Source organism: Leucopleurus acutus (assembly GCF_964270905.1).
Source record: "Leucopleurus acutus genome assembly, chromosome: 1".
Taxonomy (NCBI): Eukaryota; Metazoa; Chordata; class Mammalia; order Artiodactyla; family Delphinidae; genus Leucopleurus; species Leucopleurus acutus.
The window spans coordinates 69,003,162-69,018,465 of record NC_139142.1 but is presented as its reverse complement, the minus strand read 5'-3'; the positions used below and the strand labels follow the sequence as shown (position 1 = coordinate 69,018,465).

Below are 15,304 nucleotides of genomic sequence, written 5' to 3'. Positions count from 1 at the left end.
AGGGGTGACCCCTCAAAACATGGCCTTCCCCTTAATGCCTTTACAACCTATTTAGGAAAATCAAAGGTCCCGTTGGTCTCGAAGGACCGATTAGAGAGAGCCCGGACCTCACAACTCCGTGTCTGCGGCGGGGAGGGGCATGTGGACCGGGGAGAATTCGGGAAAAGGGGCCCCGCGGTAAGCAACTGGCGGACAGAGGGATCCGGGCTGTGTTTTCCCTAAGAACGCCCTAAAAAAAAAGAAAAGAAAAAAAAGCACTGGAATGTGGGGTTCCAGCATCAGCTGTTGCTTTATGAGACCCGAATTCAGGCTGCTCTAGAAGAATTTTGGTCGAAAGTAGATTCTCTCTCCAGACGCAAATATTCCCTGACCTACTTCCCCAGCGCGCTCTGGCTCTTTGCTGGGAGAGGACCGCGCTGCCGGGGACTCGGCACTTCTGTCAATTGCACAGAGCAATTACTAAGAAAATATTGTGACGATTTTGTAGGGCGGAAGGGGACTGAGGGGTGGGGGAGGGTAAGTTAGTTTGGAGAGCAATTTGCAAAGGAATATTTATTAACTTTGATTCCCGAGGTCACCGCCGGAAAACGGGTGAGCTGCAGAGCTTTTCCTCTAGGTGGCGGACGTCGGTACCCAACAACCGTTAGGCGGTGGTGACTCCAAACACAGGATTAAGCTTCTTGCTGGTTAAAAATAATAATAGTAATAATATAGAGGTGTGGGGCTGTTTTTTCCCCTTTTGGATATTTATTTATTGCAGGGAAAAGTCATTGATTTTCCTAAGCAAACTGTGTTTCTCCTTCACTTGGTGGAAAATAAAAACTGTTTGAATAAATAAGTTATTTCTGAACATTTTGTTGTCAAAGTGTTAAATGTTCCCGTCATTTTTATTCAAACACTAACATGATTACAGCCAATTATATATTCACCATGTTCTTTATTTTAGAGTAATTGTACTTGTCACTAATAAAACAGAGGCATAATGGATCGCTACTGTTCTGGATTTTCAAGCAATTTTGTGTAATTTGATTGAATTATACATCTTCTTTGCTACTTTTTTATTTTTATATTTGGGGATCCTATTTTCTTGAAAATTGCAGCTCTATGCTTGTTTTGTTGTTTCTCCAGTAACGTACACTTCGGTAACACTGATAAATAGAAAGAGTCCCTTTGAAATGTCGAAAATCAGCTGTTTCCTTCCCCACCCCCTCCCTGCACTTCTGCGCGGGGAAGACCTTAACGCTGCGCTGCCAGGCAGTCTGAGCCAGTGGGTGCGCTTACCCGAAAAGTCCAGCGCCAAGACAAACTCCCCATTCACCTCAAGGCAGACGCCTCCCTGCCTCGAGTCTTTAGGGTTTTGTCTCTTTCCTGTAATGATACTGTTGGGTGTCTGGGGCTTCAAACATGCCAAGACAAGCCGACCATGGGCTCAGTTCGTGTGCAGTATCAAGGGAAAGAGTATATACAGCACAGTTGAAAGATAAACTGTATAAATTACTCCAATTACACAAGCCCCAAACGTCCTACCGACTCAACCATCCCCCAGCAATTACAAAAATTATCTGTCCACCCACCTATGTTCTTTTTAGTTTCAGATATACTTAAGAAAACTGGGGTCAATAGTTTATCCCTTTTTATTTTGACGATAATTTCAATTAGAAGATATGGGGGGGGAAAGAGACACACGTCTACCCAGTGTTCACATATATGAACAAATAAAGAAATAAACGTGACAGTAGACAGACAAGAAGTAGGATTTTAAGGGGCCATCTCCACAACTGAAGGAGCAGAGACTATGCAATTCTTTTCCCAACAAATCCCTCCAGTTCCTAAAACAAGACTCAAACGCCCCGCTAGGAGCTGCAGCTGCGAGATGGAGCCAAAGGCTCTGACAAGTGGCTGTGTATGACCCAATATTTATCAATAACAACAACAACAATATCAAGTGAAACCAAGGCTGGGGATTTTAAACTGCTTCTAAAGCTCTGGCGTGGATACGCACGTGGGCGAAAACAAAAAGTCGCTGGAGATGAGTCGGCTCCATTTGTCCGCCCTAGGGAGCAATCCCGGGGCAAAATCCAGTGCTAATTGAAAGACTGAGGAGCGTGTGCTAAAGACACTCTAAGCATTTTTTCAAGTAAATCGCGGTGTGTAATCAATAGCATGTGCATATATATATATATAAATAGGGAAAGGGAACCACTTCTAATCAATGGGGAAAATAGTGTTTCACGCCTGATTCCAGACTTCTTTAAAATTTAGTGTCTCCCACCCTCCGATTGCTTTGTGGTCCGGACTTCGAACTTATTCCAGGAAAACCTACGGGCCCCGTTTTGTGTTCCGGAGAGCAGATACTCAGTCCAGCCGGGGCCGTTCTTTTGTCTTCTGGGGGTGCTTCCTCTAAGGCCAGAGGATAGGCTGCCTGGGCAACGATCCCAGCGCGGGGTGCAGCCCGCGGGCGGCCGCGAGGACTTGCGTTGGGGCAGCGCCGAAACGAGCCCCGCGCCCCTCAGCTCCGTCCGAGGCAACGCAGCAGCCTCACAGGCTGCTCTCCAAGAAGCCGGGCTTTATCAGCTATTCCACATCCTTGTGGCCTCATCTATCTTATCTAACAAGTTCACGCTCCAGGAGAAAAGAAAAGGGTGAGAAAAAAAAAAAAAAAGATCTTCACCGCGGTGATTCATAGTTCACACTCTCGGGAGCCAAACTTGCCGACCCGGCTTTCTTCTTGAACGTTATTTTCTCTCCTGCGTGCCTTAAGGACAAGCTCAGAAGAAAGATACTAAAATTGGTAAACAAGAACCTACCTAGGACTGTTTTTAAAATAAAAGTGACCCTCCCCACTACCTTTGTTGTAGTTTCTGAAACGGAAGAGTAGGGTTGTTCTGTTTGCGCATCATAGCGGTAATTTGTTCCTGAAGCCATCCTGAATCTAGCTTACCCTGGTCGCTCCTCTCCTCCCTGCCTTCGGCTCCTTCCAAAGGGCAGGAGACAAATAGGGGTATAACTGCTCTCCCCCACTGGGTCCAACACCCCTTCTATGTAATTGAATATTTAAATTAACTTCACCTGCACGCACCCCAATCTTTTAACTCTGAGCTGTGCTTTATACAAATAATAAGCTTAAAACCTTTAACTGGGCTCTATTTTTTTTCCACGTTGACTGTGGCAGATGACCTCTTAGCCCAAAAATATTGATCTGTATGCGTGCTTCCGGCGTGATGTGCAAACACGAGACATCTGGGCTGAAAAGGTAACTCTAAGAGGGGTAAATCCGGAAATAAAACCTAAAAGCAAGTCCTCTAGCAGGACTGCGCTGGGCAGGCGCGGGCGACAAAGGAGCGCGGGGTAGGCGCGCGGGTGCTAGCAGGCAGGAGCGGAGCGCAGGCCCCGGGAGCCCGGATTCCGTGATGCTCCTCGCAGGGATCCGTCGCCGTTACAGCCTCGAGGGGTTAGCGAGGGAGGGAGAGGATCAGTTCCTTTTTCGAAACGCTGCTCCAACATATTTTCCACTGCTTCAAGTTGGAGGGGGAGGGGAAGACCTACGGGAACTGCAGTTCGAGAGTGAGGAGACAGGTGGGTATGAGACACACACGAAGTAAAAACTGGCTCATTGGTTTGTCCACTTGGGTTTTTAGAAAGGAAGCGGACGTATTCGATTAGTAAACAGTTTACTTTGTCTCATGCGACTTTTCAAATGCGAAGGGGGACTTTGGGGTGGAAGGGTCTCTGCTTGCCTCCTGGCCTGCTCACCCCAGCGCAGGCAGTTTTCTCCCTCATCATTCCTGACGACCGTCAGTGGGTGCGAGCATTGTCTAAAACATACTATCAATCTTCTCTATTGTTCGGTGCTCTTCGTGTACTTTTAACTATTGAGAGGGTGACTGGTTCAGAGCTGACCGTCCTAATAATTGTCACTAAGCCGCACCGCTTCATCTTTCCTCACAACGACTGGAGTTTGGGGGACCTTTTGGGATGGTGCTTCAGAATAGAGGAAACTCGATGCCCCACATTCTCCAAAGAGTGCTGTTAGCATTTCCCAAAGTAGATTATTCGGTGTCTTACGGGAAATCAAATTGAAGTTCCAACTAATTAAGGAGAACAGGGATGGGATAGTAAGGCGCTGGAACTCTAGGAGACCAGCATTTTGAGGCCTGTAGGTTCTTCTTTCAGGCCGATGTATACTTATGCAGTCATTTCCCCCCTCTTTCCATGTCCCACTGGTGAAAAATCCAAGGTAGCATTGTCTTGTGTGCTGACTTTTGCCAACTCTCACTTCCTCCCTTTTCAGATAGACTGAAGGGTTAAATACAAGGACCTGAGAACTAGCTTCCGTCATTCCCGTTTACCATCACCCCTGCCACTCTTTGTCTTTCCCTTTAGCATTTCCTGACCCCTCTGAAGGATGGGCTGCACCATTTCCTAGGGCTTCTGGAGGAAAACGAGAAATTGGCCTCTCAGGGCACGATTGCCCGAAAGGTGTGGGACTATTTCTCCTAATTGGATCAGGTCAAAAAATGGAACGGGCCTGCCCTCACACTATCAGGGACTCAACTCCCTCTGCAAATTGTCCACCCTCAGAGATCCCAAGCAGCTGGCAAATAACAGGAAACATGTAAACGACTATTGGACATTTTATATTTACAAGAGATGTGCAGAGTGTTCGACTGAGAGGTTGTTCAGAGAGACTTTATAAAAGTCCTTCGACCCTGGGGTGGTCGAAGGACCATCCTCATGGATTTCTCCACGCCTGGCTCTCTGTGGGGGTAATATTGGGAAGAAGCTTCTCCCAAGTGTATTTTGTTGCAGGTCTCAAGACGATTCCTTTGGATCAGTATGTGCTCGCCTTCAGAGAGCTTGGAAGCTTTCTGGCAGAGTCACAGCAACCTGCCTGGGGAGTCCCAGGGTCTCTATCCAGACCTCCTCTTCCTTCTCTTCTTCTTCTTTACTTAAAAAAAAAAATTTTTTTTTAACTTTGGACTTTCTCATTTCCGAAGTGGTTCCCCAGCTTATACAAGTTAAACATTTCGACTCTCAAATACGAGGCTCTCCCATGAATTATTTTTTCTCAAAGTTCTCAAGCAAAATTGCCGGTGCCACAATGTTATGATGGAAGGATGCTGAAATGACAGGCCTAGTAGACGCTTGTCTTAATCATCGGCTTCTTAATTTAGTTTTAGTGAGGTGTGTGTGTGTGTATATGTGTGTGTGTGTTTGTGGTGTGCGCGTGCACGTGTGCGCGTCCCTGGGGATATTGAGGGTGCGTGCGCGTGCTAAGAGCAGCCGCTTGACAACCTGCAGCTCCCTAATGAGTGACGAGGCAAGGCTGCTGCAGAAAAGTAACACTTCCCTGGTGTGAAGACCTCTTACTGAGAAGTTTAGTTCACTACTGTTCTCGCAAACCTAATCGTATAACCTGTAACCAAAACCCACAGAACAAGGATACAACACACTGAAGGGTAACTTACAATCACTAAATGTTAGCACCATTACCTGCTGTTAGGAAGGGATTAAGGACGAGTTGGCTTCAGCGAGAGCAGACCTTGATAGTCACAGGATCTCTGGAAATACCTGGATGCCTCTGCAAGGGTTCCGCTCACTCACAAACATCACAGGGTCAGGGACTCCCCTTGCATCTGCAGGAAGAGAGCTTTACCCAGAGCCTGGCGCTGGGCGCCGCTCCAAGGACACCCTATCCAGGGAGCCGAGAGCAGGGTGGATTTTAGGCAAAAATGGCTCATCCTCCTTTAACCAGCAGGTAACAAGGAAAAAAGAAGCAAGGCACCAACCAAAAGCGGGAAATAGGCCCTAAGGAAGACTCAGTGTAGCACCGCCAGATGGAGAAGCTAAACGTGCTGCTCCCTGCAGTTGGCTGTGGGGCCTTGGCTATTAATTAAAACTAGAGACAGAATAATCTAATTCATTTCCCAAGGAATTCTTCCATTGGAACTGCTCACTCTTTACAAGGCCTGTCCTCTTTTGGGGGGTGAAGGGGGAGGCAGACAGAGGAGAAGTTTACCATTATATCCCAGAAAATTACATTTGCTCTGACTTTGACGTTACCAGTGTACATTTATAGATCTGTGTGTTTGAGAGATCAAGATTAAGCTGATGATGAGACAATATTAAAGTGATAAAGAATTTTTTCAGATCTGAGACCACCGGATGCCCTCTGTCTTCTGAAGGTAATCACAGAGACTGAATGAGGTGGAAATACAGAGTTAGGGCTTCTTGTGTTTAGGAAAGAGGCCTGAGGTGGATGTGGGCAGTCGTTCAAATCCAATTTGCACCCAAATTGGCCGGTAGGATATACAAAGCTCCATCCAGGGACTTTCAACTTGCACAATACTCTGTCCAAGAGCCCCCTCCCCCTCCATTTCATCTAGTAGCAGTTCTAAAAAGAAGCCACTGCTGAGACAAATGTGGGCTGCTGAGTAAACAGTGCATGTTTTGTTGAACAAGCCCATATATATATATATATATATATATATGTGTGTGTGTGTGTGTGTGTGTGTGTATACATATATATATATCACTCTATCTCACCATAAAGTCTAATTAAAATTATTAAAAGGAATTCAAACTCACCTCCCCCCCCAAACTGCAAATAACCTTTGTCATTAGGGAGAATATATCTTTAATATGATTATATTAAACTGGAATCTATTTATTCCTACACAAATATCCTATTTTAAGACTTGCATCCATGCAATCCTTAAAATAATATAACACATTTTTAATTTGCATGCAAAACATTTTCCCAGTCAATATAAGCTCCTGGCACATAAAATCAGATTATTCCAGCTCTCATTAGCAGACCCCAGTTTTTGCTATTTGAAAGTAAACAGAAGAAAAACTTATTTTCACCTGCTAAAATTTTATGCAGGATTACAAAACAATGAACACTCAGCTTTGACCTAAGAAACACCTTAAAACATTAAAAATTCATCAGTCAGTGCTGGTGTTGGATTCAAGGAGTGCTCCTCCAGTTTGCTGCTGAGCTTGGATTTGAATAAAATGTCCAATGTTAACAAACAATACCCACGTTTGGCACTTTGTGTATTAAATTGATCAAACAGATTTTAGGAGGCACAATGCACAATTTGTACAGACCTGATTGAGTTAATATAATATCAGCAAATTTTACATCGAAATGATTCTGTTTCTTTTCTTTGTGTTTAAAACCAGCACAGATTACAAATTTTAATGATCTGAAAATGTTTGGTATACAAAATCATGCTTATTTCAGTATTAGCAAAAACACAAGAAATTTTTCAACACAAACACCCAGCTGTGTCTATTTTAAAAGCAGTTCAATGACAGCTTGCACTTATGAGCATGCAATCAGCTAATTTCGCTTTTTTTTCTTCTGTGTTAATCAACACTTTCCTTCCTGCATATCAGAGTACAAATAGTATAGTTACTCCACATCAGTAAATGTTTACGTAACCTGTCCTTTCCCAAGAATCCGGTTACACCGAATCATTTCACGCTAGACCGACTACGAAAACGTACCGGGCCGTCCACCTCAGAGGGAGCCCTTGTGTGCCATTATAAGTGGTGATGAGAAGGGGGGCTGTGGGGGGAGAAATGGGGAGGAGTAGGTGGAGGAATGGAGTGAGGGAGTGGAATAGAAGGAGAAGAGGGGTGGGGGGAGTGAGGGGGAGGAGGCGGGAAGAGGGGAGGAGGCAGGAATGCGAGTTGAGGAAAAGGAGGAATAACAGGCCTGCGGAGGGGAGAAGAGTGGGAGGAGGAAAAGTGAGCAGAAAGAGGAAGGCCCACAGATCTCTCCAGCCGAGTCCGCAAAACCCATGAGCTCACCCGGCTCTGTAAGAAATCAGGAGCTTAGAAGTCAAAGTCTGGGGCCATGTCACCACTAACGGCGATAGCTGGAACCCTTGAATTTTCCCACATGTAAATATAGTTTGTTTTAAAGGAAGGACTTATGTAGAAATAGGGGGAAGACACACACATACAGTGAATGGATAGTTGAGGTTAGTCCAATGTTCAAAGCTCCTTTATGGCATTCCTAATAGATCCATATTTAAAAATCATTATCTATTTATAATGTCTATTATTCTCTTCAGAGTTTATTCTCTCTCTCATAATTTCAAGGTAGGGGTGGGATGGGGAGAGTGGAATAACTCCCTATTAACCTGAGTATTCATCAATTGCATTCTTTATATTAGAATTGAAATTTAACATCGTACATAAGCACCGCTTTTCTTCCTTCGTTTTCGTAAATACCAAATCTGTCAGAAAATTTGAGAGTTTATCGAGGTGAAGAAAGGTTTACATTTTATGATTATTTACCTTACAGAGTGAAAAGGTGCTTTTCATTTATGCTTCTCCTCCACCTCCCTCTCCCCTCAGGCTACATCCTCCGTAAAATGTGGTATGTTTCGTGCCCATGTGGGATGAAACAGCCTTTGATCAGTATGCCCTGCACCAAATTCCAATCCCTGGGAAATGCTGGGCCTTAGCCCTGCCCCTGGCCACGGGATCCCTTTAAAGCCCCCGAATCACAATCTCCCCACTCACTTCAACCCTCAACCGAACCTTCCCAGTCCTAAAGCCCAAGAAGCTGGAATTGTGGGACACACGTTCCCAAGGCTCCTAGGCGCCTTCCAGCAGCATTCAGGATGGGAAAGGGCCGGCTGAAGCATGCGGTTATTTCAGGATTAAGGCCCGCACAAATTAAAAGCATTTGAGAAACGGAAAGAAAAAGAAAAGAGGGAGTGAAAATAGGAAGGCTTAAAAAAAAAACCGGAAAGAAATAGACGCCCACCCTTATTTTCCCTCCAATGTCAACAAGCAAAATGAAAACATTTCCAGGGTGATAGCTCGCGGCTACTCGCTTCCAATTCGGATTAGAAGCTGAGGAGAAGCTGGAGCGGCGAGGAGAAAACGGCACCGAGTCACCCAGAGCGTGAGCGAAGGTCTGGAGCGGGAGAGAAGGGGAAGAGACGCACATAGCATGTGTTACCTGGTTTATTTCGAGATTGTTTGGTATTGTTTTCTCTCTGAGCACCCCTCATTTCGGAAAGCCATCAAACGCGCCCACCACTGAGCCGCCCTCGCCCGCCGCCGCAGCGCCGGGAGCCCCAGGCCTGGCTTCCCGGCGGCGCCCGAGCTCGCCGCCGCCCGAGCCGCAGGAACCGAGTAAGTAACCCTGTTTGGCCCCGCGCTCGCCAGCCCACTTCCTCCTCCTTATCCCTTCATTTCCAAACCTCTGCCGGACCCTCCTCCCCCAAGGTATAGGAGACCTCCCTCCCACGCCAGAGGTGGGCCTTCCCTCCCCAACCCTCCGAAACCTCGGAAGAGTGTTACCTACGAGGGGCACAGTTTTCCTACGGGCTCCGAAATGCCGGACCCGGGCCTGCAAGGCCGACTCGGGAAAGTAGTGCCTCGCCTCTCCCTCCTCCATTTCCTGCCCTCTCCCTGCATCCTCTCCCTGCACTCCCACTCTTCTCTCCACCACCGCCGCCGCCGCCACCGCCCCCGCTTTTAAACATAAAATTGGATACAAACTTTAATCAATAAGGACAAATATTGACGCTCAAACGAAAATGACCCACTACATGAAAAGGAAGCCGGAAATGTGAGATATTTGCCCTAAGAGGGGGATTTCGGTTGAGCAGACCCGCGGGGTAGAACGGGTGGAGGGGGCGCAGAGAAGGGCCGCGGCGCAGCGTGCTCCCACCGGCGTATCCCTACGCGGCTCCGCGCGGCCGCGAGGCCGAGGCCCGCGGAGAGGGGGAGGCGAGCGCCCGAGGGGGCGGGAGCCGGAGGGCGGGGCGGGGTGGGGCGGGGGTGGGTGGGTCCGGACCCGCCGATTGGTCGACGGCAGGAGAGACGCTCCCGCACGCCGCCGGCTCTGATTGGCCCAGCGGCAGGAAAGGTTAAACCAAAAATTTTTTTACAGCCCTAGTGTGCGCCTGTAGCTCGGAAAATTAATTGTGGCTATAGCCGCCTCGATCGCTGTCTCCCCATCCTCGCCGCGGCCGCTCCGGGACGCGCCCGCCCGCCGCCCGGCTCTCCCCCCCTTTGGGCTGCTGCTGCTGCTGCTGCTGCTGTGACTGCTGCTGCGAGAGGAGGAGGAGGAGGAGGAGGAGGAGGAGGAAGCAGCAGGGGGGGGGAGCGGGGGGGTGGGGGGGAGACCAAGAAGTAGAGTTGGGAGCGAGGGAGCTTCACCCCCGGGGCGGTGGTTGTTTCTTTTTTTCTCTCTCTTTCTTTTTTTCTTTCCCCCCTTTTTTTTCCTTCTAATTCCTGAGGGGTGGTTGCTGCTCTTGCTACATGACTTGCCAGCGCCGGAGCCTGCGGTCCAACTGCGCTGCTGCCGAAGCGCTCAGTGCCGCCGCCGCCGCCGCCCGCGCAGCCCGCGCCCCGCTCGGCACCCAACGGTCGCCGCCGCCCGCCGCTCCGCTGCCCCGCTCCCGCGCCGCCGCCGCCGCCGTTTCCCCCCGACGACTGGGTGATGCTGGACATGGGAGATAGGAAAGAGGTGAAAATGATCCCCAAGTCCTCGTTCAGCATCAACAGCCTGGTGCCAGAGGCGGTCCAGAACGACAACCACCACGCGAGCCACGGCCACCACAACAGCCACCACCCCCAGCACCACCACCACCACCACCACCACCACCACCACCCGCCGCCGCCCGCCCCGCAACCGCCGCCGCCGCCGCCACAGCAGCAACCGCCGCCGCCGCCGCCCCCTGCACGGGGCGCCCCGGCCGCCGACGACGACAAGGGCCCCCAGCAGCTGCTGCTCCCGCCGCCGCCGCCGCCGCCGCCCCCGGCCGCCGCGCTGGACGGGGCCAAAGCGGACGGGCTGGGCGGCAAGGGCGAGCCGGGCGGCGGGCCCGGGGAGCTGGCGCCCGTCGGGCCGGACGAGAAAGAGAAGGGCGCCGGCGCCGGGGGGGAGGAGAAGAAGGGGGCGGGCGAGGGCGGCAAGGACGGGGAGGGGGGCAAGGAGGGCGAGAAGAAGAACGGCAAGTACGAGAAGCCGCCGTTCAGCTACAACGCGCTCATCATGATGGCCATCCGGCAGAGCCCCGAGAAGCGGCTCACGCTCAATGGCATCTACGAGTTTATCATGAAGAACTTCCCTTACTACCGCGAGAACAAGCAGGGCTGGCAGAACTCCATTCGCCACAACCTGTCCCTCAACAAGTGCTTCGTGAAGGTGCCGCGCCACTATGACGACCCGGGCAAGGGCAACTACTGGATGCTGGACCCCTCGAGCGACGACGTGTTCATCGGCGGCACCACGGGCAAGCTGCGGCGCCGCTCCACCACGTCGCGGGCCAAGCTGGCCTTCAAGCGCGGGGCGCGCCTCACCTCCACCGGCCTCACCTTCATGGACCGCGCCGGCTCCCTCTACTGGCCCATGTCGCCCTTCCTGTCCCTGCACCACCCCCGCGCCAGCAGCACTTTGAGTTACAACGGCACCACGTCGGCCTACCCCAGCCACCCCATGCCCTACAGCTCCGTGTTGACTCAGAACTCGCTGGGTAACAACCACTCTTTCTCCACAGCCAACGGCCTGAGCGTGGACCGTCTGGTCAACGGGGAAATCCCGTACGCCACGCACCACCTCACGGCCGCCGCGCTCGCCGCCTCGGTGCCCTGCGGCCTGTCGGTGCCCTGCTCCGGGACCTACTCCCTCAACCCCTGCTCGGTCAACCTGCTCGCGGGCCAGACCAGTTACTTTTTCCCCCACGTCCCGCACCCGTCAATGACTTCGCAGAGCAGCACGTCCATGAGCGCCCGGGCCGCGTCCTCGTCCACGTCTCCGCAGGCCCCCTCGACCCTGCCCTGTGAGTCTTTAAGACCCTCTTTGCCAAGTTTCACGACGGGACTGTCCGGGGGACTGTCTGATTATTTCACACATCAAAATCAGGGGTCTTCTTCCAACCCTTTAATACATTAACATCCCTGGGACCAGACTGTAAGTGAACGTTTTACACACATTTGCATTGTAAATGATAATTACAAAATAAGTCCAGGTATTTTTTATTAAGCCCCCCCCCCCGCATTTCTGTACGTTTGTTCAGTCTTAGGGTTGTTTATTATTCTAACAAGGTGTGGAGTGTCAGCGAGGTGCAATGTGGGGAGAATACATTGTAGAATATAAGGTTTGGAAGTCAAAATTATAGTAGAATGTGTATCTAAATAGTGACTGCTTTGCCATTTCATTCAAACCTGACAAGTCTGTCTTTAAGAGCCGCCAGATTTCCATGTGTGCAGTATTATAAATTATCATGGATCTTTATGGTGGATGCAGACATTGAGAACAACCTAAATTATGGGGAGAGTTTAAAAATGTTAAACTGTAATTTGTATTTAAGAAGCATTCGTAGTAAAGGTACCCAAGAAATTATTTTGGCCATTTATTGTTTTGTTTTTTCTTTAAAAAAAACTTTTTTTTCTTTTGTTTACTTTTAGACCAAAGATTGGGTTCTAGAAAATGCACTTGGTATACTAAGTATTAAAAAAAAAAAAGAAAAAAAAAAGAAAGTTGTTTCAGTTGGCAGCACTGCCTATTCAAATGAATCAGAGAATCGGAAGGGGACAAAATTAATGATTGCCTTCAGTTTGTGTTGTGTATATTTTGATGTATGTGGTCACTAACAGGTCACTTTTATTTTTTCTAAATGTAGTGAAATGTTAATACCTATTGTACTTATAGGTAAACCTTGCAAATATGTAACCTGTGTTGCGCAGATGCCGCATAAATTTGAGTGATTGTTAATGTTGTCTTAAAATTTCTTGATTGTGATACTGTGGTCATATGCCCGTGTTTGTCACTTACAAAAATGTTTACTATGAACACACAGAAATAAAAAAATAGGCTAAATTCATATATATCTTGATACTTTTGTCTCTTTTATTAAGTAGAGCTAATTTTTGAAAGACCATTAAAAGTTCTAGGGAATTCAAAGGCTTTTTCAGCCAACTAAAATTTGAACTGCTCCTTTCATTTGAACTAAGACTTTTAAAATGAAAATAATATTTTTTTCCATTGTGGAGTCAAATTTTACAAGGAGCAGGCTATTTAATAAACGCTAGCTTTAAACAAAATATAGGCTTTTCAGCTGATATCTTTAAGTTTCTGTAGATATACAGCAAAAAGAGATTATTTTATGTGCATAGCTATTTACCTTGTGTTTATTTTCAAATCAGTTGATAGAATGCTTTTTATATATTTTGTTTCAGGTATCTTGTTTATAGCACTTGGCAAATTATAAATAAATATATGTATATGGTTAGATAGAAGTGAATATAATGCACACATATGTAATATATATATATATATATATAGACACACAGAGCCCTTCAGTTCAGGTACAATTTGCGCTATGAATGCTGCAAATATTTTTGTTTAAATATTTGTATTTATACTTTCTAAGTCAGCATTTATTTTTGTGGCTGTTTACCCACAATGAAAGAGTTCTAATAAAGATGTGCTGAAGTTGCAATATAGATTTTGCTGAAGTGATCACCTGTTGTAATGACTTGCAGATCAATGTTTATATTTTATTTTTAACTTATAACAATTTACAATTCTAGATGTTCAGAAGAAGTAAAATGCCTCTCTCTCCTTTTCTTTCATTTTTACGTCATAGAGGTATTTATTTGATTCACTTTTAAATATGTCTGTGTAGTTTTATCTAGAAATCTGTCCTTTTGCTTACAGTCATAATTTTGTTTTAACTTGCAATATACGTATGCATGCATATATATGCATATATATAAACCTGAAGCAAAATGAAAACTTTTTTTTTGAATTGTTTCAGCAGTTCAATTGCTATGACTCCAGAAAATAATTAGAAAACCTAACTAAAAGGTTTAGTAACTAATTGGATCCTGTGGTGAGTCCGTGGAGGACAAGTTGTTCGTTTGTTACAATTGTATAGTCTGAAATGTGTTCTGCAGTAATGCAATAAGCTGGCTACTTCTTACAAAGGGCCCAATGAAAAATAATCTGTCCCCAAGATGTTATCAGCAAACACTTAGAGAGTTGGTCAGGAAAAAGAGAGAAAAAAAAAAAAGCCTAGGAGAGAAGGAGGCTGACTCAAACAGATTTGAAATAGAAATACAGAATAGTTAATATTGGAACATGGGGATGGGTGGGCTGTGGAATAGAGAGATAGAGGAAGAGAGAGCTAGAGGGAGGAAAGGGAAAGAGAATCTTAAAGCCAAAAAAAAAAAAAAAAGCCCCTGGTACCAAAAGGAAAGAATGAATGAGAGAGAGAGAGAGAGAGAGAGAGAGAGAGAGAGAGAGAGAGAGAGAGAGAGAGGTCTAAGAAAGACAGATAAGAGCCAGGAAAAATTAAAAGAGCTGGAACCAAATATACACAAATGGGAAATGGACCAAAATAGACCGAGACAGCTAGTTTAATTATCTCCTTTAAGCAGACTGGACATAATTTTATTTTCTTCGTATGAGAGCAGTTTCACCAGAGGTCCAAGTTTCTTGAAATTTAACAATTCTTTAGAGTGAAGCATGAAAGAAAATTCCACAAATAAATTAAATTGTTTTAGAAGCCAAATGTATGGCTGATATTTAAAATAGTAATAGAGTCCAAGTGAATACGGTTAGGCAAAGGAAATCCCCATTACACATTTGTAATCCAAAACAGCTCACAAGCATGTGTTTAGACTGAAAAAGGTGATGGTGTATTGTTCCCTTTTACCATGGATTTTATTAGTGGAATAAGAATATACTGGGACAAAAGAAATATAGTCTTTTGACTATCAAAAGTTAAAAAGAGAGTTGGACTCATATTGAGGTAAGGGGACATAGATATAGAAGAAAGATTTCCCCCTTGAGTATTTTTTTCTGTCCATATTAAATAACCATACTTACTTGTGATTGTTTGTTGCATGATTGAGAAATAGAATTTCAATGGCAAAATGTTTTGAGGTCGGGAGTAAAATTGACTTCTTTGAATTCATTAGGAACTAAGGACTGGAGTGGAAAAGTTCTACTTGGATATGTGTCCGAGTTACATATATAACGATGTGATTAGAAGTAAGAATAGTTTGTTTAATACGCATACTAGATAGGAAGGGGGATATACAGAGAGAAAGAACCGTGTGAAGGCCTCCTGAAGCCCAATGTGAACGTTTCATTTATCTCAATCAATCCTATCATCCCTCAAGTTATCGTCTTCAAAAACACAGAAATCTAGCTTGGCATTTAATTGGTTTTTTTTTTTTTGCAACAAATTGGTTGTAATGTTGTGTTGATATTTGTTTTCCCCAACCTTTGCCAGTTAAAATTAGCTTATGCCAGAAA

General features: G+C 46.5%; 1 protein-coding gene across 1 annotated transcript; it reads left to right on the top strand.

Moving 5' to 3' along the window:
- Positions 1-9,999: 9,999 nt before the first annotated feature.
- FOXG1 (forkhead box G1) lies at positions 10,000-11,932 on the top strand (the record flags this gene model as incomplete). The annotated part of the gene is made up of 1 exon (XM_082839516.1): positions 10,000-11,932. Exon 1 carries the CDS (start codon positions 10,478-10,480, stop codon positions 11,930-11,932), a length of 1,455 nt encoding a protein of 484 aa, XP_082695642.1. The 5' UTR covers positions 10,000-10,477.
- Positions 11,933-15,304: the final 3,372 nt, after the last annotated feature.